The sequence below is a fragment of the Pristiophorus japonicus genome, chromosome 14 (assembly GCF_044704955.1).
Source record: "Pristiophorus japonicus isolate sPriJap1 chromosome 14, sPriJap1.hap1, whole genome shotgun sequence".
Lineage (NCBI taxonomy): Eukaryota > Metazoa > Chordata > Chondrichthyes > Pristiophoridae > Pristiophorus > Pristiophorus japonicus.
In genome coordinates, this window is record NC_091990.1 from 100,721,414 (window position 1) to 100,748,740 (window position 27,327).

General features: G+C 43.6%; 1 protein-coding gene across 4 annotated transcripts in view; it reads right to left on the minus strand.

Moving 5' to 3' along the window:
• LOC139279999 (protein phosphatase 1 regulatory subunit 12A-like) overlaps window positions 1-27,327 on the minus strand; it is a 286,266-nt gene that overhangs the window by 106,329 nt on the left and 152,610 nt on the right. For 3 of the 4 annotated variants that reach the window (XR_011596579.1, XM_070899408.1, XM_070899406.1), the window contains exons 7-9: window positions 25,869-25,960; window positions 18,214-18,386; window positions 16,601-16,704 (exon numbers count right to left, since the gene is read on the minus strand). Coding sequence is in view for 3 of the 4 variants with exons in the window: in XM_070899408.1 (XP_070755509.1) it covers window positions 16,601-16,704; window positions 18,214-18,386; window positions 25,869-25,960 (369 nt within the window). In the remaining variant the exon portion in view is untranslated. The remainder of the gene's footprint in view (window positions 1-16,600; window positions 16,705-18,213; window positions 18,387-25,868; window positions 25,961-27,327) is intronic. The other variant, XM_070899407.1, reaches the window with a different exon arrangement.

Below are 27,327 nucleotides of genomic sequence, written 5' to 3' on the forward strand. Positions count from 1 at the left end.
TGAGGCGATAATCCATATGAGGAGTCAATAAGGATATTTCCCTCTCAAGGTGGGGCGTTTGTAAGAATAAAAGTGTTTATTAATGATAACATTGATTCTGTGGTATGTATAAGTGTTAAAAGTAGATTATATGGAAAGGCTGCAGTGTTAAAACAAAATGGAAGCTCACGGGCTTCCAGCATGGCCTGTTTGTGTATTGTGTTAATTGGAAAGCAATTAACCTAATCAAGAGATGGCTGGGCCAGTCCAACAGCCACGTGAGTGAGGAGAGCCAATAAGGAACTGCCCTGGAACCAAGATCCAATCCTGAGGCTTTCTGAAGAACAATGGACAAGGAGTATAAGAACTCAGCCAAAGACTTTTTCACTCTCTCCCCTCTCCTGGACACACGGCAAGACCTCCCCCTCAAAGACCAGCTGAAACAGCAGGCCGTGTGTTCAGCCAGCTAGAGGAAAGGGAAGTACACCTTTTTATAAATCATTATTGTAACCTCATTGTATCTCTGTTGTAACTAGATAGATCTGTAGAATAGCCGATGATTGCTGATAAATGTGCATGTGTGTATGTTTTAATAAACTGTTCCGAATTATTTTAAAAGAATCAATCTCACTGTCAATTTAACACCAGAGATTTAGAAATCTTACAAAGCCCCCTAACAGTAGCAACTCTGTTGGTTGGGCCATAAACCAGGAAATAGTGCGGGCTTGTAAAAAGGGAACAGCAATAATCATGGGTGATTTTAACCTCCATATTAATTGGACAAATCAAATTGGTCAGGGTAGCCTTGAGGAAGAGTTCATAAAGTGCATAAGGGACGGGTTCCTTGACCAGTATGTAACGGCACCAACCAGGGGGCAGGCTATCTTGGATCTGGTCCTGTGTAATGAGACAGGATTAATAAACAATCTCCGAGTAAAGAATCCCCTTGGAATGAGTGATCATAGCATGATTGAATTTCAAATTCAGATGGAGGGTGAGAAAGTTGGATCTCTAACCAGCGTACTAAGCTTAAATAAAGGAGACTATGAAGGTATGAGGGCTAAGTTGGCTAAAGTGGACTGGGAAAATAGATTAAAGTGTAGGACAGTTGATGAACAGTGGTGTACATTTAAGAAGATATTTCACAACTCTCAAGAAAAATATATTCCAGTGAGGAGGAAAGGGTGCAAGAGAAAAGATAGCCACCCGTAGCTAACTAAAGAAATAAAGGATGGTGTCCAATTTAAAAACAAGGGTATACAACATGGCCAAAACTAGTGGGAGGACAGAAGTTTGGGAAGCGTTTAAAAGCCAACAAAGAATGACTAAAAAAATGATTAAGAAAGGGAAGATAGACTATGAAAGTAAACTAGCACAAAATATAAAAACAGATAGCAAGAATTTCGAGAGGTATATAAAAAGGAAAAGAGTGGCTAGAGTAAATGTTGGTCCCTTGGAGGACGAGACCGGGGAATTAGTAATGGGGAACATGGAGATGGCAGAAACTCTGAACAAATATTTTGTATCAGTCTTTTTGGTAGAGAACACTAATAACATTCCAACAGTGTATAGTCAAGGGTCTACAGGGAGGGAGGAACTTAACACAATCACAATCACTAAGGAGGTGGTACTCAGTAAGATAATGGGACTAAAGGCAGATAAATCCCCTGGACCTGATGGCTTGCATCCTAGGGTCTTAAGAGAAATAGCGGCAGGGATAGTGGATGCATTGGTTGTAATTTACCAAAATTCCTTGGATTCTGGGGAGCTCCCAACAGATTGGAAAACTGCAAATGTAACGCCCCTATTTAAAAATCAGGAAACTATAGACCAGTTAGCCTAACATCTGTGGTTGGGAAAATGTTGGAGTCTATTGTTAAAGAAGCGGTAGCAGGACATTTGGAAAAGCAAAATTTGGTCAGGCAGAGTCAGCATGGATTTATGAAGGGGAAGTCATGTTTGACAAATTTGCTGGAATTCTTTGAGGATGTAACGAACAGGGTGGATAAAGGAAAACCAGTGGGTGTGGTATATTTGGACTTCCAGAAGGCATTTGACAAGGTGCCACATAATAGGTTACTGCACAAGATAAAAGTTCATGGGCTTGGGGGTAATATATTAACATGGATAGAGGTTTGACTAGCGAACAGAAAACAGAGAGTAGGGATAAAATGGTTCATTCTTGGGTTGGCAATTAGTAACTAGTGGGGTGCTGCAGGGATCAGTGCTGGGACCCCAACTATTTATAATCTATATTAATCACTTGGAAGAAGGGACTGAGTGGAACGTAGCCAAGTTTGCCGACGATACAAAGATGGGAGGAAAAGCAAAGTGTGAGGAGGACACACAAAATCTTCAAAAGGACATAGACAGGCTAAGTGAGTGGGCAAAAATTTGGCAGATGGAGTAGAATGTTGGAAAGTGTGAGGTCATGAACTTTGGCAGAAAAAAATCAAAGAGCAAGTTATTATTTAAATGGATAAAAATTGCAAAGTGCTGCAGTACAGCAGGACCTGGGGGTACTTGTGCATGAAACACAGAAGGATAGTATGCAGGTACAGCAAGTGATCAGGAAGGCCAATGGAATCTTGGCCTTTATTACAAAGGGGATGGAGCATAAAAAAGCCAGGAAGTCTTGCTAAAGTTGTACAGGGTATTGGTGAGGTCACACCTGGAATACTGCGTGCAGTTTTGGTTTCCATATTTACAAATGGATATACTTGCTTTGGAGGCAGTTCAGACAAGGTTGATTCCAGAGATTAGGGGGTTGACTTATGAGTAGGTTGGGCCTCTACTCATTGGAATTCAGAAGAATGAGAGGTGATCTTATCGAAACATATAAGATTTTGAGGGGTGATGTTTTCATGACAAGGTGATGTAGAGACGATGTTTTCGCTGATAGGGGAGACGAGAACTAGAGGGCATGGTCTTAGAATAAGGGGCCACCCATTTAAAACTGAGATTAGGAGAAATTTCTTCTCTCAGAGGGTTGTAAATCTGTGGAATTCGCGCCTCAGAGAGCTGTGGAAGCTGGGACATTGAATAAATTTAAGACAGAAATAAATAAATAGTTTCTTCAACGATAAGGGGTTATGGAGAGCGGGCAGGGAAGTGGACCTCAGTCCATGATCAGATCAGCCATGATCGTATTAAATGGCGGAGCAGGCTTGAGGGGCCGTATGGCCTTCTCCTGCTCCTATTTCTCATGTTTTATGTAAACAAAGCAGCATCTTCACAAGTAACAATGCAATTTTCAGAGCAGCAGTCCTCACAACAAAACAATGCAACAATCTTCACAAGAAACAATGCAGCATTTTCACAAGAAACAATGCAGCATTTTCACAACAATGCAGCATTTTCACAAGAAACAATGCAACAATCTTCAAAAACAATGCAGCAATCTTCAAAAACAATGCAGCAATCTTCACAAGAAACGCAGCAATCTTCACAAGAAACAACGCAGCAATCTTCACAAGAAACAAAGCAACATGTTCACAAGAAACAACGCAGCAATCTTCAAACCCAAACAAAATAACATGTTCTGAAGAAACAATGCTGCAATCTTCACAAGAAACGCAGCAATCTTCAGAGCAGCAATCCTCAACAAAACAATGCAACAATCTTCAACAGTAACAACGCACCAATCTTCACAGCAGCAATCGTCACAAGTAACAATACAACTATCTTCACAACAAGGCAGCAATCTTCACAAGTAACAAGGCAGCAATATTCACAACAATGAAGGAATCTTCACAAACGCAGCAATCTTTACAAGTAACACAGCGATCTTCAGAGCAACAATCTTCACAAGTAACAATGCAGCAATCTTCACAAACAAAGCAGCATTTTCACAAGAAACAATGCAACAATCTTCACAACAATGCAGCAATCTTCACAATAAACAATGCAGCAATCTTCACAAGAAACAATGCAGCAATCTTCACAAGAACAATGCAACAATTGTCACAATAAATCAATCCACAACAAACAATGCAGCAATATTCAGAACAATGCAACAATGCTCACAAGAATAAAAGCAGCAATCTTCGACAAGCAAAGCAGCAATCTTCACAAGAAATACAGCAATTATCATAACAAACAATGCAACAATCTTCACAAGCAACAAAGCAGCATTTTCACAAGAAACAATGGCGCACTCTTCGCAAGAATGAATGCAGCAATCTTCACAAACAATGCAGCAATCTTCACAAGAAATAACGCAACAATCTTCAAGAAACAATGCAACAGCTTCAAGAAACAATGCAACAATCTTCACAACAAACAATGCAGCAATCTTCACAAGAAACAATGCAGCAATCTTCACAAGAAACAATACAGCAATCTTCAAGAAACAATACAGCAATCTTCACAACAAACAATGCAGCAATCTTCACAACAAACAATGCAGCAATCTTCACAACAAACAATGCAGCAATCTTCACAAGAAACAATACATGTTCCCGAAGTTGGTGAAGTCCAGAACCAGGGGGTCACAGTCAAAAGAAAAAGAATAAGCCATATAGGAGATGAGGAGAAACTTTTCCATCCAGAGAGTTGTGAACCTGTGGAATTCTCTGCCACAGAAAGTTGTTCAGTCCAGTTCATTGGACATATTTAAAAGTGAGTTCGATGTGGCCCTTACGGCTAAAGGGATCACGGGGTATGGAGAGAAGGCAGGGGTGGGGTACTGAGGTTGCATGATCAGCCACAATCATATTCAATGGCGGTGCAGGCCCGAAGGGCCGAATAACCTACTCCTGCACCTATTTTCTATGTTCCTATGTTGACAGCAATCTTCACAAGTAACAATGCAGCACTCGTCACAAGTAACAATGCAGCAATCATCACAAGTAACAAGGCAGCAATCTTAACAACAAACAAGGCAGCAATCTTCACAAACAAAGCAGTAATTTTCACAAGAAACTACGCAGCATTTTCACAAGTAAAAATGCAGCAATCTTCAAATCAAAGCAACATGTTCATAATAAAAAATGAAGCAATCATTGCAATACAAGATGCAGCAATCTTCACAACAAACAAGACAACAATCTTAACAAAACAAAGCAACAACTTCACAAGGAACAACGCAGCAATCTGCACAAGGAACAACGCAGCAATCTGCACAAGAAACAACGCAGCAATCTGCACAAGAAACAACGCAGCAATCTGCACAAGAAACAACGCAGCAATCTGCACAAGAAACAACGCAGCAATCTGCACAAGAAACAACGCAGCAATCTGCACAAGAAACAACGCAGCAATCTGCACAAGAAACAACGCAGCAATCTGCACAAGAAACAACGCAGCAATCTGCACAAGAAACAACGCAGCAATCTGCACAAGAAACAACGCAGCAATCTGCACAAGAAACAACGCAGCAATCTGCACAAGAAACAACGCAGCAATCTGCACAAGAAACAACGCAGCAATCTGCACAAGAAACAACGCAGCAATCTGCACAAGAAACAACGCAGCAATCTGCACAAGAAACAACGCAGCAATCTGCACAAGAAACAACGCAGCAATCTGCACAAGAAACAACGCAGCAATCTGCACAAGAAACAACGCAGCAATCTGCACAAGAAACAACGCAGCAATCTGCACAAGAAACAACGCAGCAATCTGCACAAGAAACAACGCAGCAATCTGCACAAGAAACAACGCAGCAATCTGCACAAGAAACAACGCAGCAATCTGCACAAGAAACAACGCAGCAATCTGCACAAGAAACAACGCAGCAATCTGCACAAGAAACAACGCAGCAATCTGCACAAGAAACAACGCAGCAATCTGCACAAGAAACAACGCAGCAATCTGCACAAGAAACAACGCAGCAATCTGCACAAGAAACAACGCAGCAATCTGCACAAGAAACAACGCAGCAATCTGCACAAGAAACAACGCAGCAATCTGCACAAGAAACAACGCAGCAATCTGCACAAGAAACAACGCAGCAATCTGCACAAGAAACAACGCAGCAATCTGCACAAGAAACAACGCAGCAATCTGCACAAGAAACAACGCAACAATCTTCAAACCAAACAATGCTGCACTCTTCACAAGTATGAATGCAGCAATCTTCACAAGTAACAACACAGCAATCTTCACAACAAACAAGGCAGCAATCTTCAAACCAAAAAAGCAACATGTTCACAAGTAACAATGCAGCAATCTTCACCACAAACTATGCAACAATCTTAACAATGCAACAATCTTCACCACAAACTATGCAGCAATCTTAACAATGCAACAATCTTCAACAAACTATGCAACAAACTATGCAGCAATCTTCACCACAAACTATGCAGCAATCTTCACCACAAATAAATCAATCCACAACAAACAATGCAGCAATATTCATAACAATGCAAGAATGTTCACAAGAAAAAAGCAACAATCTTCACAACAAACAAAGCTGCAATCTTCGACAAACAAAGCTGCAATCTTCACAAGAAACAACACAGCATTCTTCACAAGAAAAATGCAGCCATTTTCACAAGAAACAATGCAGCAATCTTTAAACCAAACAATGCTGCACTCTTCACAAGTATGAATGCAGCGACCTTCACAACAAACAAGGCAGCAATCTTCACGGAAGTAATCTTCACAAGGGAGTAATCTTAACAAGGCAGCAATCTTCAGAGCAGCAATCCTCACAACAAAGGCAGCAATTTTCACAACAAGGCAGCAATCTTCACAACAATAAATCAATCCACAACAAACAATGCAGCAATATTCAGAACAATGCAACAATGTTTACAAGAAAAAAAGCAGCAATCTTCACAACAAACAAGGCAGCAATCTGCACAACAAAGCAATGTCTTCACAACAAAACAAAGCAACATCTTCACAAGAAATAACACAGCAATTTTCAGAGCAGCACTCGTCACAAGAAACAAGGCAGCAATCTTCACAAGAAACAATGCAGCATTCTTCACAAGAAACAATGCAGCAAACTTAAGAAACAATGCAGAAATCTTCATAAGAAACAATACATGTTCCCGAAGTTGGGGAAGTCCAGAACTGGGGTCACAGTCTAAGGATAAGGGGTAAGCCTTTTAGGACCGAGATGAGGTGAAACTTTTCCATTCAGAGAGTTTTCAACCTGTGGAATTCTCTGCCACAGAAAATTGTTCAGTCCAGTTCGTTGGACATATTCAAAAGGGAGTTAGATGTGGCCCTTACGGCTAAAGGGATCACGGGGTATGGAGAGAACGCAGGGGTGAGGTACTGAGGTTGCATGATCAGCCATGATCATATTCAATGGTGGTACAGGCTCGAAGGGCCGAATGGCCTGCTCCTGCACCTATTTTCTATGTTTCTATGTTGACAGCAATCTTCACAAGGAACAATGCAGCGACCTTCACAACAAACAATAAATCAACCCACAACAAACAATGCAGCAATATTCAGAAAAATGCACCACTGGTCACAAGAAACAATGCAGCAATCTGCACAACAAAAGAAAACAATGTCTTCAAAACAAAACAAACAACTTCACAAGAAACAATGCAGCAATCTTCACAAGAAACACAGCAATCTTCAGAACAGCAATCTTCACAAGTAACAATGCAGCACTCGTCACAAGTAACAATGCAGCAATCATCACAAGAAACAATGCAGCAATCTTCTTCACACCAAACAAAGCAACATGTTCACAGTAAACAATGAAACAATCATTGCAATACAAGATGCAGCAATCTTCACAACAAAATATGCAACAATCTCCACAAGAAACAATGCAGCAATCTTCGCAAACGCAGCAATCTTAACAAAGCTGCAATTTTAAAAAGAAGCAACGCAGCATTCTTCACAATTAACAATGCAGCAAACTCCACCACACAGGATGCAGCCAATTTCATCTTCAAACCAAACAAAGCAACATGTTCACAAGAAACAATGCTGCAATCTTCACAATAAACAATGCAGCAATCTTTAGAGCAGCACTCCTCACAACAAAACAATGCAACAATCGTCACCAGTAACAATACAGCAATTTTCACAAGTAACAATGCAGCAATGTTCACAACAAACAATAAATCAATCCACAACAAACAAGGCAGCAAGCTTCACAACTAACAATGCCGCACACTTCACAATTATGAATGCAGCAATCTTCACAAACAATGCAACAATCTTCATAACAATGCAACAATTTTCAGAAGAAACAAAGCAGCATCTTCACAAGTAACAATGCAGCAAGCTTCACAAGAAGCAATGTAGCAATCTTCAAACCAAACAAAGCAACATGTTCACAATAAACAATGGAGCAATCATTGTAATACAAGGTGCAGCAATCTTCACAATAAAATATGCAGCAATCTTCACGTGAAAAATGCAACAATCTTCACAAGTAGCAATGCAGCAATCGTCACAAGCAGCAATGCATCGATTGTCACACGCAGCAATGCAGCAATCGTCAAAAGTAACAATGCAACAATCTTCAAGTAACAATACAGCAATCTTAACAAAAATGCAGCAATCTTCACAAATACAGCAATCCTCACAACAATGCAGCAATCTTCACAACAAACAATGCCGCAATCTTCACAACAAACAATGCAGCAATCTTCACAACAATGTCGCAATCTTCACAACAAACAATGCCGCAATCTTCACAACAAACAATGCAGCAATCTTCACAACAAACAATGCACCAATCTTCACAACAAACAAGGCAGAAATCTTCACAACAAACAAGGCAGCACGCTTATATCATATGCCAATGGCTAAATGGTATAGAATCTTTAGAGGAATGTAGAAAGTTAAGAGGCAAAATTAAAAAGGATATTAGAAATGCTGAGACAGAGCACTAGAAATTCTTGGCCAGTAAAATTAAGAATAACCCCAAGATGTTCTATAAATATATTAAGAGTAAGAAGGTAACTAAAGAAAGGGTAGGGCCTATTAGAGACCATGAGGGTAATCTTTGTGTGGAGGCAGAAGATGTTGGTAGGGTTCTTAACAAATACTTTGAATCTGTTTTCACAAAGAAAAGGGGCAATGCTGATATTGCTATCAAGGAGGAGTGTGATATTCTAGATGAAATAAATATAGTGAGAGGGGAAGTATTAAGGGGTTTAGCAGCTTTGAAAGTAGACAAGTCCCCAGGCCCGGATGAAATGCATCCCAGGCTATTGAGCAAAGTAAGAGAGAAAATAGCAGAGGTCTTGAACATCATTTTCAGTCCTCTTTGGATCAGGGCATGGTGCTGGAGGATTGGAGGACTGCTAATGTAGTACTCTTGTTTAAGAAGGAAAAAAGGGATAGGCCGAGTAATTACAGGCCTGTCAGCCTAACCTCAGTGGTGGGAAAATTATTGGAAAAAGTCCTGAAAGACAGGATAAATCTGCATTTGGAAAGGCAAGGATTAATTGGGGACAGTCAGCATAGATTTGTTAAGGGAAGATCGTGACCGACTAACCTGATGGAATTTTTTGAGGAGGTAACCAAGAGGGTCGATGAGGGTAGTACATACGATGTAGTATATATGGACTTTAGCAAGGCTTTTAATGAGGTCCCACATGGTAAACTGGTCATGAAGGTGAAAGCCCATCGGATACAGGGCAAAGTGGCAAGTTGGATCCAAAATTGGCTTGGAGGTAGGAAGCAAAGGGTAATGATTGATGAATGCTTTTGTGACTGGAAGGATGTTTCCAATGGGGTTCCGCAGGGCTCAATACTGGGTCCCTTGCCTTTTGTGGTATATATCAACGATTTAGATTTGAATATAGGAGGTATGATTAAGAAGTTTGCAGATGACACTAAAATTGGTTGTGTGGTTGATAATGAAAAGGCTGCAGGAGGATATCAATCTACTAGTCAGGTGGGCAGAGCAGTGGCAAATGGAATTTAATTCAGAGAAGTGTGAGGTGATGCACTTTGGGAGGTCTAATAAGGGAAGAGTATAACGCATTAAGTGGTAGGCCACTTAATAGTGTAGATGAACAAAGGGACCTTGGAGTGCTTGTCCACAGATCCCTGAAAGTAGCAGACCAGGTGGATAAGGTGGTTAAGAAGGCATACGGAATGCTTGCCTTTATTGATCATGGCATAGAATATAAGAGCAGGGAGGTTATGCTTAAATTATATAAAACTTTCCTTAGGCCACAGCTGGAATACTGCGTGCAGTTCTGGTCGCCGTATTATAGGATGGACGTGATTGCACTAGAGAGCATGCAGTGGAGATTACTAGGATGGTGCCTGGAATGGAGAATCTTAGTTATGAGGACAGATTTGATAGGCTGGGTTTGTCCTCATTGGAACAGAGGAGGTTGAGAGGAGACCTCATTGAGGTGTACAAAATATTGAGGGATCTGGACATAGTGGATAGTAAGGGCCTATTTCCATTGGTGGCGGGGTCTATTACGAGGGGGCATAGTTTTAAGGTGGTTGGTGGAAGGTTTAGAGGGGATTTGAGGGGGGGGGGGGGCTTCTTTACACAGAGGTCTGTGGGGATCTGGAACTCGCTGCCTGGAAGAGTGGTGGATGCAGAAACTCTCACCACTTTTAAGAGATGATTGGATGGACACTTAGAGTGCAGTAACCTGCAGGGTTACAGACCTAGAGCTGGTAATTGGGATTAGACTGGATGACCTTCTGTTGGACAGCACAGATATAATGGTATGTACTGCAGGGAATAGAATACAGCCAGTGTGATCGCCTGGACTAGTTTCGATTGCCTGGATGGGTCGGAGAGGAATTTTCCCAGATTTATTCTCCCTAAATTGACCTGGATCTTTATCTGGTTTTTGTCTTTCCCAGGAGATCACATGGCTTCAGTTGGGGTGGAGTGTAGAATGTTTCAGTATAAGGGGTGTCGCAGTCGTGAGAGGCGGACTGGTTGGGCTGGGTGCTCTTTGCCTTTCCATCATTGTTCATAGGTTTATATGTAACCTTTACGGCTGCTGACCAAGGGCGTGCGTCTTGTCGGCCGGCGCGGACATGATGGGCTGAAATGGCCGTCTTCTGCGCTGTAAATTTCTATGTTTCACAAATATGAATGCAGCAGTCTTCAAAAACAATACAGCAATCTTCAGAGCAAACAAGGCAGCAATCTTCACAACAAACAAGGTAGCAATCTTCACAAGCAGCAATGTAGCAATCACCACCAGCAAAGCAGCAATCTCCACAATAAACAATGCAAGAATCTTCACAAGTAATAATACAGCAAACTTCACAAGAAACAATGCAGCATAGAGACATAGAAACTATTAGGTGCAGGAGTAGGCCATTTGGCCCTTCGAGCCTGCACCACCATTCAATATGATCATGGCTGATCATGCAACTTCAGTACCCCATTCCTGCTTTCTCTCCATACCCCTTGATCCCTTCAGCTGTAAGAGCCACATCTAACTCCCTTTTGAATATATCAAACGAACTGGACTCAACAACTTTCTGCGGCAGAGAATTCCACAGATTCACAACTCTGAGTGAAGAAGTTTCTCCTCATCTCGATCCTAAATGGCTTACGCCTTACCCTCAGACTGTGAACCCTGGTTCTGGACTACCCCAACATCGGGAACATTCTTCCTGCACTTAACCTGTCTAATCCCATCAGAACTTTATATGTTTCTATGAGATCCCCTCTCATCCTTCTAAACTCTAGTGAATATAAGCTTAGTCGATCCAGTCTTTCTTCATATGTCAGTCCTGCCATGCCGGGAATCAGTCTGGTGAACCTTCGCTGCACTCCCTCAATAAACTTCACAATAAACAATTCATCAATCTTCACAAGCAACAATGCAACAAGCTTCGCAGAAAAGCAGCAATCTGCACAACACACAAAGAAGCAACCCTCACAACAAAGAAGTAATCTTCACAAGAAATGCAGCAATCTTGAAAGTAATGAAGAAATCTTTGCAGCAAACAATGCACCATTTTCACAAGAAACAATGCAACAATCTTCACAGCGAACAAAGCAGCAATCTTCAAATTAAACAAAGCAGCAATCTTCACAACAAACAATGCAGCAATTGTCACCACAAACAATGCAACAATCTTGACAATGAACAATGTATCAGTCTTCACAGTAAAGCAGCAATCTTCACAAGAAGCAATGCAGCAATCTTCACAAGAAACAATGCACCAGTCTTCACAACCAATGCAGCAATCTTCACACATATGAATGCAGCAATCTTCACACATATGAATGCAGCAATCTTCACAACAAACACTGCAGAAAGCTTCACAAGGAACAATGCAGCGATCTTCACAAGGAACAATGCAGCGATCTTCACAAGGAACAATGCAGCATTTTTTGTGAGAAACAATTCTATCATCAGTTTCATTGGGCTATAATGCAGGGTATCTTGTAACAGATAAAGAACAGAAGAAATAGGAACAAGAGTAGGCCATACGGCCCCTCGAGCCTGCTCCGCCATTCAATAAGATCATGGCTGAACTGATCATGGAATCAGCTCCCCTTCCCTACCTGCTCCCCATAACCCCTTATCGATTAAGAAACTGTCGATTTCGGTCTTAAATTTATTCAATATTTCAGCTTCCACAGCTTTTGGAGGCAGTGAATTCCACAGATTTACAACCCTGAGAGAAGAAATTTCTCCTCATAACTGTTTTAAATGGGCGGCCCCTTATTCTGAGATTATACCTCTAATCCTAGTCTCCCCCATCAGTGGAAACATCCTCTCTGCATTCACCTTGTCAAGCCCCCTCATAATCTTATACGTTTCGATAAGATCACCTCTCATTCTTCTGAATTCCAATGAATAGAGGCCCAACCTGCTCAACCTTTCCTCATAAGTTAATGCCCTCAATCTAGTGAACCTTTTCTGAACTGCCTCCAAAGCAAGTATATCCTTTCGTAAATATGGAAACCAAAACTGCAGTATTCCAGGTGTGGCCTCACCAATACCCTGTATAGCTGTAGTAAGACTTCCCTGCTTTTATACTCCATCCCCTTTGCAATAAAGGTCAAGATACCATTGGCCTTCCTGATCACTTGCTGTACCTGCATACTATCCTTTTGTGTTTCATGCACAAGTAACCCCAGGTCCCGCTGTACTGTGATACTTTGCAATCTTTCTCCATTTAAATAATAACTTGTTCTTTGATTTTTTTTCTGCCAAAGTGCATGATCTCACACTTTCCAACATTATACTCCAGTTTGCCCACTCACTTAGCCTGTCTATGTCCTTTTGTAGATTTTTTGTGTCCTCCTCACACATTGCTTTTCCTCCCATCTTTGCATCGTCAGCTAGGGAACAAATACAGGATTTCTTGCAACAACCAACAAAGTTGCATCCCACAGAAAAGGAAATAATACATCAAATGCAACATTAAACAATGCAGCATCCTTCAGAACTGGAATCGTATTGGCTACGTTACACTCAGTCCCTTCTTCCAAGTTGTTAATGTAGTTTGTAAATAGTTGGGGTCCCAGCAATGATCCCTGCGGCACCCCACTAGTTACTGATTGCCAACCAGAGAATGAACCATTTATCCCGACTCTCTGTTCTCTGTTAGCCAATCCTCTATTCATGTTAATATATTTCATGTTCTTGAAAAATGTTGCTGCATACTCACAAAAGGGATAATTTTGCATCCCTCGCGAGGAGCAATGCAACGCGCCTGGGGAACAAATATAGGATTTCTTGCAACAACCAACAAAGTTGCATTCCACAGAAAAGGAAATAATACATCAAATGCAAAATTAAACAATGCAGCTTCCCTCACAACAGTTACGTTTGCAGGATAATTCACAGCTGGAAGCATTGCAGCATCCCTCAGAATTGGAATCAGTGTAAAATCCCTTGCAATAGGAAACAATGCAGTATCCTAAAAATTGTAAAACTCACCAACCTTCACACAAAACGTGTCTTGCAACAGAAAATAATGCTGCAACCTTCACACCAGGGAACAATGCAACAGCCTTGCAGAAGGAAGCAGTTCAGCATGTCTCACCAGAGGAAGTAACACAGCATTCATCATAGGGCACAAAGCAGTGCATCTCCCAGGAATGAATGCAACATTTATTGCAACAAAAAACAATTCATAATCACTTGCAATAGAAAGATTGCTGCTCACCTCAAGAGGAAATAATGCAGCATTCCACAGAGGCAATCATGCAGTAAACATGGCAAGGGAACATTGCAGAATTCAAAGAAGTAACCCTGCAGCAACATTGCAGAATTGAGTGCAGCATTACTCAGAACAGGACACAATGCAGTACTTATTATGACATGTAACCTTGACATACTTTGGGCATTTTTTTGGACCATGTTTAAATGGAAAACATGTGGGAATGTCTTAGATTGAAATGATTGTTAACTCGCTTTAATATGAATGCAAAAAGTTGTCTGGCTTGCAGCTAAGACCAGCCAAACCATTACAGTTACATTCCTTACAGTCTGGGACAATGAGGGGGGCCTTGTCATCGTCCCTCAAAGCTCCCAGAAACCATCTGCACCTATTATTATCGCTGTGCCCTTATTTATTTGAGCTCAGCAGAAGTCAATTTTTAGGATGGCCTGGTGAGCATCTGCTCTGAGGCATGGGGTAGCAAACTTGATTGACAGCTAAAGGGAAGGGTCGCTGTGCACTCTGCCGTGCCTCTGACAGCCTCCGTGGGGCCGACAGGTCAGCACGACACCCAAAACGGAGCGCGACGCTGCGCGATGGTGGCCCGGGCCACGCAAAGGAGGAAGAAGTCAGGCCGACCGGTGAGTCGGCGAAACCGGCAAGATGGAGGCACGGAGCGCTGGCCATCTCTCCTTTAACTCCCACACCGCAAGCTGGTGCTGACACCGTGAGACTGGTGCTGACACCGCTCGCAGCAGCCTCGTGGGGCGCTGGTCAATTTCCGCCGCGGGGCAGAAAGGAGTCGGCGTGCACGGCGATGATGTCATCAGTGGTTGCCCAGGGCGCTACCGTGGCAACGCCTTTGCAATTTCGTGGGAGCCAGCAGCGGCACCCCGCCTCACACACGGCCAGGTGAAATAGGTTTTGTGCTCCGTTTGCACCCCCCCGGATGCGCTAATGGGCATCGCTAAACAGGGCAATTTCAACCCCATTGCATCAGTTCACAGTGTTGATGCAGTATCAGTTGTAGCAGGAAATAATGCAGCTACAGGAAATAAAACAGCATCCCCACACAAAAAAACAATGGAACATTTCCACAGGAAGCAATCAAGCATCACCCACAAAACAATGCTGCATCAGTTGCACTAGGAAACAATGCTGCAATAGGAATCAGTGCTGTATCCCTGATGGATAAAACACCACATGCCTCACATAAAACAATGCAGCAGCCTTAATTGGAAACACTGCAGCATCCCCCACATGCAGCTTGTCGCAGTGAACCAATGCAGTCCGCTGCAACATTAAACACTTCAAGATCCATCTGAGCATGAAACTATTCCACGCGCCTCACAAGAGGGAGCAATACTCCGCTCATCACAACAAAACAACATGGCATTTGTTGCATTTGCATGAAACAATGCAAAATGCAACACCCTGATACAAAGAAACAATGCAGACGCTTTCAAAGCAAATTGCAGGATTCCTCACAAGAAGTGAGGGCAGCATTCATCACAACAGCAAACAATGAAATGTCAGATCACATCAGAAAACAACACAGCGCGCCTCGCCATAGGAAAGAATGGCCGGGAATTTCCTCAACCCAGTCATGGTGGCGCAGCGGGAGCAGCTCCAAAGACATTCCTGGAAAGCAGGTCATCGTTCACAAAGGGAAAGAGTGCTCTTCCCCTTTGGAACATCAAAGCTGCAGCCCATGGGAATGTTGCTGCAGCCTCCAAACTGAAATGCTGCAGCATACCTCGTGGGAAAATGCAACATGCGCTACAACAGGAAGCAATAAAGCATCGAGCACAGCAGGAAGCATTGCATCATTCCTTGAAACAGCCCCCCCCCACCTCACAACAGATAAATCACAGCATCCCTCACCGCAAGAAGAAGAATTAAATATTCTTCACAATGAAAAAAAGCTATGCAGCATCCCTCACAAGAATCACTGTAGTACCCACGAAACAGGAGGCAATTCAGCAAGTCTCGCTAGAAGAATTATTCTCTGGAACCGCACACAATGCAGCATTCCTCACAAACTGCACAGCATCACACACAACATGAAACAGCGCAGGATCTTTTGCAAAGGAAAACAGCACAACAGGAAGCAGAAAGGCACCCTTTGCATTTGGAAGCAATGGAGCACACCTCACAGGAAACTGCAGCATTTCTTGCAATGAAATGCAGCATCCCTCACAAGAGAAACATTGCATGATCCAACCAAACCAGAAACAGTGCAGCCTCCCTCAACTGGCAACAGTACAGCAGTCATCACAGCAGAACACTTTACAGCATCTCTTCCAACAGCAAGCAAGCTGCATTCCTCATCGGAAACACTGCAGCAATTCCTGTAACTCTGGAATTTTTGTTTGATCTTTAATTGAAAAAAAAAGAAAATGCCAAATCTTAAGCAAGAGAAAGTCAAACTAATTTCTATCCCACCGGATCCTGGCTCGATTCAGGGCCTTGGTGGCGGGGGTGGGGGGGGGGCATGGGGGGGTGAGGACTGGATCAGGAGATGGCGCTGCAGAATCCAAACTCAAACTCCAATCATTTCTCCTGCTGGCGTGTCACGTACCCTCTTGTTGTTTGCACTGGGTGCAGTGGAGGATGAAAGGATGGAGTCGGTCATGCTCCGTTTGGTGGTGAGGTTGTTCATGTTGAGTCGGGCTTTGGCTTTCTCTGTCAAACCAAAAGACACAAATAACAGTGAACAACTGAGAGCAAGAGTAAGGCAAGCCCGATTCCCCTTCCCCACCCCAGACACACGTCTCAATTGATATATCGATGGAGCCCCTTAGAAGCGAGTGTTTCCATCACCAAGAACATCCTCAATATGGGAGCAAAGATAGTATTACCATGCAGGGTTGTGCTGGCCCGAGAAATTACACCGGGTCCCAAGCTTCGGGCTGATCCTGTCCCCATCACCGTCTGCGACTGGCATCATTTGTCAGTTCTGGCAGGCTACGGTCTTGGCAGAACATATTCTGTTTCTGTGTGACTGGTATGTATGGATCTGCCCCCATCATCGGAGAAATCAGGGGCTGAATTCGGACAATTGCACAGTCAGGGCCCCCCCCCCCCCCCGCCGAGTAGATTCAGTCCCCATCCCGAACCTTTGCACAGGGCCCTAGCATGGCAAACACTTCCCCTGCTACCATGAACTCTGCTCATTCTGTTCCAGAGTTTGAATGCCGTCAGTTGTCACTTGTTCCGGGGTTGCAGAAGCATACACTGAGCAACGAGAAATCTGTGGCATCCTCAGTGAAGTCGACTGTCTATCAGGGAAATTTCAGGTTTTCTGTCTGCACAGCAGCCACCAGCACCACACTCTTAAGATATCTGTCCTTGATAGAATTGCCTTCAGCTACACCATGTTACATAAGATCACACCCAGAAGCCTAACACCAGAAAGTGGCTGAGAGATCAGGCTGTAGGTGGTACTGGATGGGTGGGGGAGATGGCGCAGGGTCAGACAACAGAGGTGCAACGAAGGTTCACTGGATTGATTCCTGGGATGAGAGGGCTGTCCTATGAGGAGAGATTGGGCTTATACACTCTGGAATTTACAAGAATCAGAGGTGATCTCAGTGAAATGTATAAAATTCTTTGAGGGCTTGACAGGGTAGATGCTGAGAGGCTGTTTCCCCTGGCCTGAGAATTTAGAACTAGGGGTCACAGTCTCAGGATAAGGGGTCGGCCATTTAGGACTGATGGAGAAATGTCTTCACTCAGAGTGGCGAATTTTTGGAATTCTCTACCCCAGATGGCTTTGGAGACTCAGTCATTGAGTATATTCAAGACTGAGATAGATAGATTTTGGAGCATTGAGGGAATCAAGGGGTATGGTGATTGGGCAGGAGAGTGGAGTTGATGTAAAAGATCAGCCATGATCTTATTAAATGGCAGAGCAGACTCGATGGGCCATAGGGCCTATTCCTGCTCCTATTTCTTATGTTCTTAATCCTTTGATTTTTGCTCATAACCCGGCCTCTCCTGAGCATCTCCTTGAGACAAGCCATTGGATACAAGGTCTTAACTTGGGTGAGATCTTGAGATTGGAGATCATGCCCATGGCTTAGTAGCAGAAAACAAAGGAACACCAGCTCCAGGACTCGTCCACATGAAAAGATACTTGAGCTCCTCCCCTCCACCACCGATAGAAGCAGAGATTACAGCTCTTTGACTTACCAGCGTCTGATTCAGCTTCATATGGTATCTCCTCCTCAGAACTTGAGCCACTCAACTTCTTCCTGTCTTCCTCCTCGTCATTGACGTGGTCCAGCATCACAGACTCCAGTGTCTTGCGCTCCTTGTCATGCATTGATATTTTATCTTTGCTGCTCATACGGGAAATAGAAGTCCTGGTGGGATAACGGATTAGCTCTGGTTGGCTGTTAGTGTGATGCGTGCAGGCCCAGGACGAGGTAAGCAAGTTCCATCTCTCAGGGTTAGACACAAAACTCCAACAGGGTATAAAGGAGCCACTCTCCAGCAGACAGCGCAAATGGGGGCACTTAGCACAGAGCTCCAATGTTGCAATTTGAAACAATACTCTCCCAGCACTCTACTTTCCTGTGTAACACGCTCCCAGCTCAGCGTTATCCTGTGCAACACACTCCCAGCTCTGTCACACTGTGTAACACACTCCCAGCTCTGTCACTGTGTAACACACTCCCAGCTCCGTCACACTGTGTAACACACTCCCAGCTCCGTCACACTGTGTAACACACTCCCAGCTCCGTCACACTGTGTAACACACTCCCAGTTCCGTCACACTGTGTAACACACTCCCAGCTCCGTCACACTGTGTAACACACTCCCAGCTCCGTCACACTGTGTAACACACTCCCAGCTCCGTCACACTGTGTAACACACTCCCAGCTCCGTCACACTGTGTAACACACTCCCAGCTCCGTCACACTGTGTAACACACTCCCAGCTCCGTCACACTGTGTAACACACTCCCAGCTCCGTCACACTGTGTAACACATGCCCAGCTCCGTCACACTGTGTAACACACTCCCAGCTCCGTCACACTGTGTAACACACTCCCAGCTCCGTCACACTGTGTAACACACTCCCAGCTCCGTCACACTGTGTAACACACTCCAGCTCCGTCACACTGTAACACACTCCCAGCTCCGTCACACTGTGTAACACACTCCCAGCTCCGTCACACTGTGTAACACACTCCCAGCTCCGTCACACTGTGTAACACACTCCCAGCTCTGTCACACTGTGTAACACACTCCCAGCTCTGTCACACTGTGTAACACACTCCCAGCTCCGTTACACTGTGTAACACACTCCCAGCTCTGTCACTATGTAACACACTCCCAGCTCGGTCACACTGTGTAACACACTCCCAGCTCTGTCACACTGTGTAGCACACTCCCAGCTCTGTCATAGAAAACATAGAAAATAGCTGCAGGAGTAGGCCATTCGGCCCTTCGAGCCTGCACCGCCATTCAATGAGTTCATGGCTGAACATGCAACTTCAGTACCCCATTCCTGCTTTCTCGCCATACCTATTGATCCTCCTAGTAGTAAGGACTACATCTAACTCCTTTTTGAATATATTTAGTGAATTGGCCTCAACAACTTTCTGTGGTAGAGAATTCCACAGGTTCATCACTCTCTGGGTGAAGAAGTTTCTCCTCATCTCGGTCCTAAATGGCTTACCCCTTATCCTTAGACTGTGACCCCTGGTTCTGGACTTCTCCAAAATTGGGAACATTCTTCCTGCATCCAACCTGTCTAAACCCGTCAGAATTTTAAACGTTTCTATGAGATCCCCTCTCATTCTTCTGAACTCCAGTGAATACAAGCCCAGTTGATCCAGTCTTTCTTGATATGTCAGTCCCGCCATCCCGGGAATCAGTCGGGTGAACCTTCACTGCACTTCCTCAATAGCAAGAATGTCCTTCCTCAAGTTAGGAGACCAAAACTGTACACAATACTCCAGGTGTGGCCTCACCAAGGCCCTCTACAACTGTAGCAACACCTCCCTGCCCCTGTCTCACACTGTGTAACACACTCCCAGCTCCGTCACACTGTGTAACACACTCCCAGCTCCGTCACACTGTGTAACACACTCCCAGCTCCGTCACACTGTGTAACACACTCCCAGCTCCGTCACACTGTGTAACACACTCCCAGCTCCGTCACACTGTGTAACACACTCCCAGCTCCGTCACACTGTGTAACACACTCCCAGCTCTGTCACACTGTGTAACACACTCCCAGCTCTGTTGTGCTGTTATACCCTCTCATGTTCTCTTTCATTCTCGCCTTAGCACATTTGTTAGTCACGTTCTAGTGTGATTTTAAAAGCTGATCTGCCTTTCTTCCCAATGTGGAGTGAGAATGCTGCTGTCTCGGTGCAGGAGCCTACTCATGAGGGAATGCTGGAGTCGCTCCATTGTACCCTACTGGATCTCAAAGCACAAAACAATCACTGAGCCCCTGGCAAGGGCCCAGAGGCCAGTCCTCACACAGCATTTTACTGGGTGAGGCATCACTCGTTGTCCAGTGAAGAAGCCCATACAGTGCAGCCGACTTCCAATCAACTTGTACAAGGCCAGGCCTCAGCCCAGTGCATTCCTCATCTCTGCCTGGTTACTGCAACACTCCCTGCTTTACAGCATTCTCCTCCCTCCCCAGCCCCCTTAGCAGCAATATATTTGAAGCATTAATTTAGCCTAATTCTCTTTTTTTAAAAAGAAACATTTTTAACACTAGACGATTAAAAAAAACAAGGTCCATCTAGTTCGCCTTCTATCATCCTGGTTGTCGCCTGATACAATGAAATGGGAGTTGTTAATTAATCATGACAATCAATAAGTAGAAATGTTTTAAAAAATACAAGAAATAAATAGTTATGAAGTGTAGGGCTCATACAACAATCAGGAGCAGGAGATTGCAACGGGACAGGTTTTGGGTAAACAGTAAAAAAAATTAGATAATTCTTGTAAGGAATGAGTGCATTAGAAACACTGGAATATCGAGAGGGTGGGGGGGGGGGAGACTGTGTGCGCAGGCTAAAGTAGTGGTCAGCAAGGATTTAGAAGCAACAATGTCATGTCTCACAAACCTACTGGAATTCTTTGTGGAAGTAAGCAACTGGAATTTTCTGAAGATGTTTGATAAGGTTTCAAATCTGAAGCTTGGATTAAAAGGGGGTCAAGAATTAGGAAGAGAGGAGTATAAATGGGGAAATTCCCAGGGTAGTTATTGACTGGAGTTCTGCAAAGTCTGCTCTGGATTCCCCACTGTTCATTCACATGATTGATAAATAATATGGAGGCAGTTTTAATATTGAACTGACACCAGGCTGTAAGGCCCAGTGATTACCATGGGGGATATTGATGAGATTAAACTGATCTGGATCAATTTAGTAGATTGCTTTAAATGAAAATGAATGTAACATGATGCACATTGGAATATTGATATGAAGCATGTACATAGGGGAGGGATATTCTTTGCAACAATGGGATAAGTTGGGTGAGATTATTGACAATTCACAAAGTGTCCAAACTTTAGAAGGAGTCTTAAGAACATAAGAATTAGGAGCAGGACCCTACGTCCCCTCGAGCCTGCTCCTCCATTCAATATCATGGCTGATCATCGACCTCAAGTCCACTTTCCAACCTGATCTCCATATCACTTGATTCCCCTCGACTCCAAAAATCTATCTCAGCCTTGAATATATTCAGAGACTCAGCATCCACAGCCCTCTGGGGAACAGAATTCCAAAGATTCGCAACCTTCTGAGTGAAGAAATTCCTTTTCATCTCTGTCTTAAATGGCCTACCCCTTATCCCCCTAGTTCTAGACACTCCAGCCATGGGAAACAACCTCTCAGCATCTACCCTGTCAATCCCCTTCTGAATATTGTATGTTTCAATGAGATCACCTCTCATTCTTCTAAACTCGAGAGTATAGGCCCATTCTACACAATCTCGCCTCATAAGACAGTCATCTCATCCCAGGAATCAATCTAGTTTTCACCAATTGCTCCATTCTGGTCAAATGTATTGGTCACCATCACGTTTTATTCCTAGCAGGTCTATTAGGAGCTCCGTGATCTACAGTCCAATAAAACTTTTGGTGCTGCTGGTATCCCTCTCATCATCTACAATGTGTGCTGTTGTATACTGTCTTACTCTCCAAGTTCTGCTTTTTTTTTTCCTTGAGATTTTCTCTCATGTTCACAAATTGCAAAGAATAGTGATCTGTCTTACCCTTCATATTACCTTCACTATTACTATGGAAGCTGCTGTTAAAATTACCCATTACCTTCAAAGTTCTGCTCCAATATACGCTCACTGGTATGGTTTTTGACAGAGGACCATTCGACTGGCGATCCAGTTGCCTTTACTACTCACATCTAGGTGTCTCCTCCTGAACATTTCAGTGAAGCATCTGTTATTGCCTTGGACAACTGCAATTCTTTTGACAGGCTTTGGCACTGTACACTTCTAAACAAATCACCACTGAGAGAGTTCACAGCTCCAAAGCCATGTTCAAGGCCACCCAGTCTTGTATCAAATTGTTCCATCTGTGCAGTAGTTGGTGCCTTATCCTCGGACTTGTTTCCATTCCCAATGTCTCTGTTCTCTCCGTCACATCAGCGACCTTTCTCACTTGTCGTCGAACCCAATCTTTGCTGATGATTCCACTGTACGTTCATCAACTTCCTTTAGAATGCATTCTCTCAGTGCTCATAACCTGCGGTCCTCATAGCACAAAAACGCAATTACTATATCCTTTCTAGCATCTCTCAACATGGCTCAAGAAAAGTTGCTTCTGATAGACGACTCTTTTACTGCTAACCAAAGAACTCGCCCACTCCAACATGACCTTTGTCTTTACTTCACCGACACAACTATGGTGAGGGATCCTGTGAACTTTCCCCTTTTGGTCTTACTATGCTCCAATATGGCATCCTATATGTTCTTTTTCCGTACACTCCCACTGTGTTCAAGTCAAGACTCAATACATAATCTTCTCTAATTAATTCTTTCCCAAAACCTAAAAACTGTGGAACTTCTTACAAGCTTAGTCTTGCCACCCTCTTGCATTCTTCAAGCTTTAAAAAAAAACGTAACATCACTTAACCACTAGTTCCTTATATACCTCATCTTCGTGCTAACACTTTTCAACCACGGTCCTTCACCCAGCTCTCTCAATTTTAAAACATGCTAATTGTGTACTGGGATCCATCTCAAGGGTGTCTGACTATAGATTTAAAAAGGTTAATCTAATTTTGTACAGGTCACTGGTGAACTGACATTTCGACTGTTGCGTTTCGGTTTAGTCATCATCTTCAAAAGGACATGTTAATATTTTAGAAAGAGCACACAGAAAGATGAAAGATGATTGATGGACTTAGGGCTCTTAAGTTTGAGGTTAGACTCAGAGAGCCGAGCTGGTTTTCAAGACTGAATGAGGCATGATTCAGGTCTTTAAAATACTGAGAGGAGTGGATAATGTAAATGTAATCAGGTCATTTAATGTGTTCTGTGAGCACAGAACTAGGGATAAGAATGTCTTCAGACGATAAGGGATCTTCATTTTCATTAGAGCAATGGAGATATAGAATTGACTCCCAGCTAACTCAATTAATGTTGTTTCAATGAAGACCTTTAACAAAAACCAGGGGCAGGGAGTGAGAAGGAAACAATGAGCAGAACGATTCCTCCAGAGGTTAAATGACTGAGGCAGAGTTCACAGCAAAAGGGAAAAGGTTTTCACTTATAGAGCATCTTAAGTTTCCCAAATACATCTCCATGGGCTTCACATACAATGAATTACCTTGGAATTAAATGACTGTCGTTTGACATAGTCATCGGTGAGACAGGCAGAAAGGGTCTCTGTTTAAAATCCCATTGTGAGAGACAATCATTCCGACAGCACAGAATTCCTCAATAATGCACTGAAGTGTCAGTCTAGAGTATGCGCTCATGTCCTAGAGGGGGACTTAAACACACAATCTTCTGTCTCGGTGCTAAGCTGTCACTGATATTGTATATGGTCTGTGTTAGGTAGGGCTTGCTGGCACTGGGTCTTCTATTTCCCTTATTTGCACAGCGTTTGAATCGAGAGACTGATGCAGTACCTGAAACTACCACTGGAGGTTATTAGCTCACTTCAGAATTGGCAGTACAGTATTATCTCGTGACAGGAAAGGGGAGATGCAGCATTTTATTTTCCCTGCTTTTTCAAAATTGCAGCAAAATGCTGCTTAATTGCAGCAAAATGCTGCTTATTTGCATTGATTTTTTTTTATCTAGTACAATTTCGATTGTAAGAGGGCTGCAATGTACTCCGTATATTAGAACGGCAAGACACTCACACACAAGATGCCCAGCATATCTTCAGCTCCACACTCTTGATGCACCTGGCATCTGCCACTGCCAGAGACTACGGGCAACTGGCTTCATCAGTACAGACCAGGGAAGCACCACCAATCCACAGGGTTTGCAGCAATTTATTGTAAAATGCAATTTCTTCCTTTTATTTTCTTTGCTTTACAAACTCAATCCCTACCTCCACCCTCCAGCAGTAACATGAGCCACTCATAGACCCAAAGGCAAGCTGCAAATGCACCCTCCCAGGCTTCTAGCAATAGCGTTGCACAACTGGTCACCATATGATGAAAGAGAAAGGCCTGAGCTGACTCAGTCTCTTCCTCCCTATTTTCCCTCATCTCCACTTCAAGATAATGACAGGAGAGGTGGCTGGCTGTATGTGCAAGTGAAATAAGAATTATGACTTAATTACGAGAAAGAGTGGAACCCATAGGATTATTAGTGTTTAGTTATGTGTGTGTGTGTGTGTGTGTGTGTGTGTGTATGTATGTCTGTGTGTTCTTATTTGTTTCATGATTCCTGTGTGCATGCATGTATATGCGTGTGTGTGAGTGTGTTTTTGGTCCGTTTGTTCCAATGGTGTGAGTGTGTGAGTGTGTTCTTGGTCTGTTTGTTCCAATGGGTGTGTGTGTGTGTGTGTGTGTGTGTGTGTGTGTGTGTGTGTGTTCTTTCCCTGTTTGTTTCAATGATTCCTGTGTGTGGCTGGGGGAGCTGAACTGAACCAGCTGGAGCCCAGTGAGGTACGGTACCTCAGCAAGTCATTACTGGGAGCGGATCAGAAGCATCCCTCTGGAATGTTGCACACCAATTATCCAAGCTCAATCAAATAAAGGAGAATAAAAAAAACAGAATTATCAAGTTTAGGAAAAAAAAGTGTCAAAATAGCTTTAAAATCAAGAGAAAGCGACTTTGTGTTGAGCATTCAATATCACAGTTACCAGACAGATGTCAGCACTTCCTCACAGTTTGAAATCCAATGTTATCCTTTCGTCCGCAGGTCTGAATATTTTCCCCTGCCACCTCACAAGTAGGCCAAAAACCATTAAAGTTCACCTTTATTTGGAGTGGCTTCATACAGAATCTCTTAACTGAGCATAAAGGGATGGGATGACCCCATCATGCTGACCTTTGGCACATTTGGGCAGTCGCCTTCCTCTCAAGACAACTAGCCAGATTTTAACATTCTTATTCCAGAAAGGCCTCATCACACAAACTGAAAAGACAAAATAAATGATTGCTTTGTGAAAATAATTTTCAATTGCACTAATCAGTGGGGAGAGAAGAGGAGAAAGCAGGGGTGGGGAGTGTTTGAGTGTTAGCTCAGTTTCTTGATTGGTGAATATTGTGCCCACAGTTAAAAACGAATCCAGTGGTGTTATGGTGGGTAATGGCAGTTGGCATCACCACTCATCAAACAGTGAATCTACATGCTGCAGGAGAACCATGGCAACAAACTGAGCAAGAACTAACCTCCGACCCCTGGACGGAGGCTGCTGGGAGGCATTCGACAATTCAATCAGGGAGGCCTCCACCTTGGCTTGCTTCTCCCTCTCAATCCTCATCTGTTTTTAGCATAAAGAGGGAAGAAAAAATAAGGTTAAACTTAATTCATACTCCTATACATGCTCAATGATGGCCTCTAAGGCCCAACTCAACTGTCCCGAGTTGTGTGATTAAGGGGTAAAAGAAGAAAATTGAATTGTTAAGCTCCAAAGCAGGCTACCAGTCTCATAAAGGAATCTCTTTTGAACCACAAAGACTTTGTTACCACTGGTTGCTAAGACAACTGGGTTGGATTTTCGGTTCTGCTCATTTCGGGGCAGTAAAGTTTGTGCCTCAGTCAGCAAAATTCATCAGCTGGTCCCTGAATGTGGGAAGCATTAAAGCGCTAGGCCAGCTGAGCAACTGAAAATCCCGAGCTAAACAGCTGACCTCGGAGTGCCATAGGAGAGGCCAGGGGGGGAACCTGAAAAAAACCCAGCAAAAACATTCCCAATAAATAACTCACGCCACCATAACATAAATCGCGAAAAAAAAACAATCACACTTACCTGAGGTCGACATTACTTACCTCACTGCAGCCGCTACAGCTCGGATGGCCAGCTTTCACAGGCGGTCCCAGCAGGGGGTGCTCTACAGCAGGCTACAGATTGGGCGGCAGCCAAAAATCAAGCTAGGACCGGTGCACACAGGCTCGGCTCTTCCGGGCGGTAATGCTCTACACCCCTTCGAAACCAGCACCGAAAATCTCGGCGGGGCACTGGAAGCTGGCTGTCCGCTTGGAAGTGCTTACCGCCGCCACTGCTGACCCTCTGGGGTGCTAACAGCGGCAGCAGAAGACTGAAAATCCAGCCCTAATAAACCCTGAAGTTTAGTGGTTCTGAGACAGGCCTATGTAACTTAGACCAGTTTACAATACAAGATTCGCTCAGCAGCTTGGGGGAATGTGAAGGTGAATCAAAGAGCAGGACAGGTAGATAAGGTGGTTAAGAAGGCATACGGGATACTTTCCTTTATTAGCCGAGGCATAGAATATAAGAGCAGGGAAGTTATGCTTGAACTGTGTAAAACACTAGTTAGGCCACATCTAGAGTACTGCGTGCAGTTCTGGTCACTATATTACAGGAAAGACTTGATTGCATTAGAGACAGTAGATGAGATTTATGAGGTTGATGCCAGGATTGGAGAATTTTAGCTATGAGGAATGATTGGATAGGCTGGGTTTGTTATCTTGGAACAGAGGAGGGTGAGGGTAGGCTTAATTGAGGTGTATAAAATTATGAGGGGCCTAGATAGAGTGGATAGGAAGGATCTGTTTCCCTTAGCAGAGGTGTCAATAACCAGGGGGCATAGATTAATTGGTAGAAGGAGAGTTGAGGAGAACTTTTATTCACCCAGAGGGTGGTGGGGGTCTGGAACTTACTGCTGG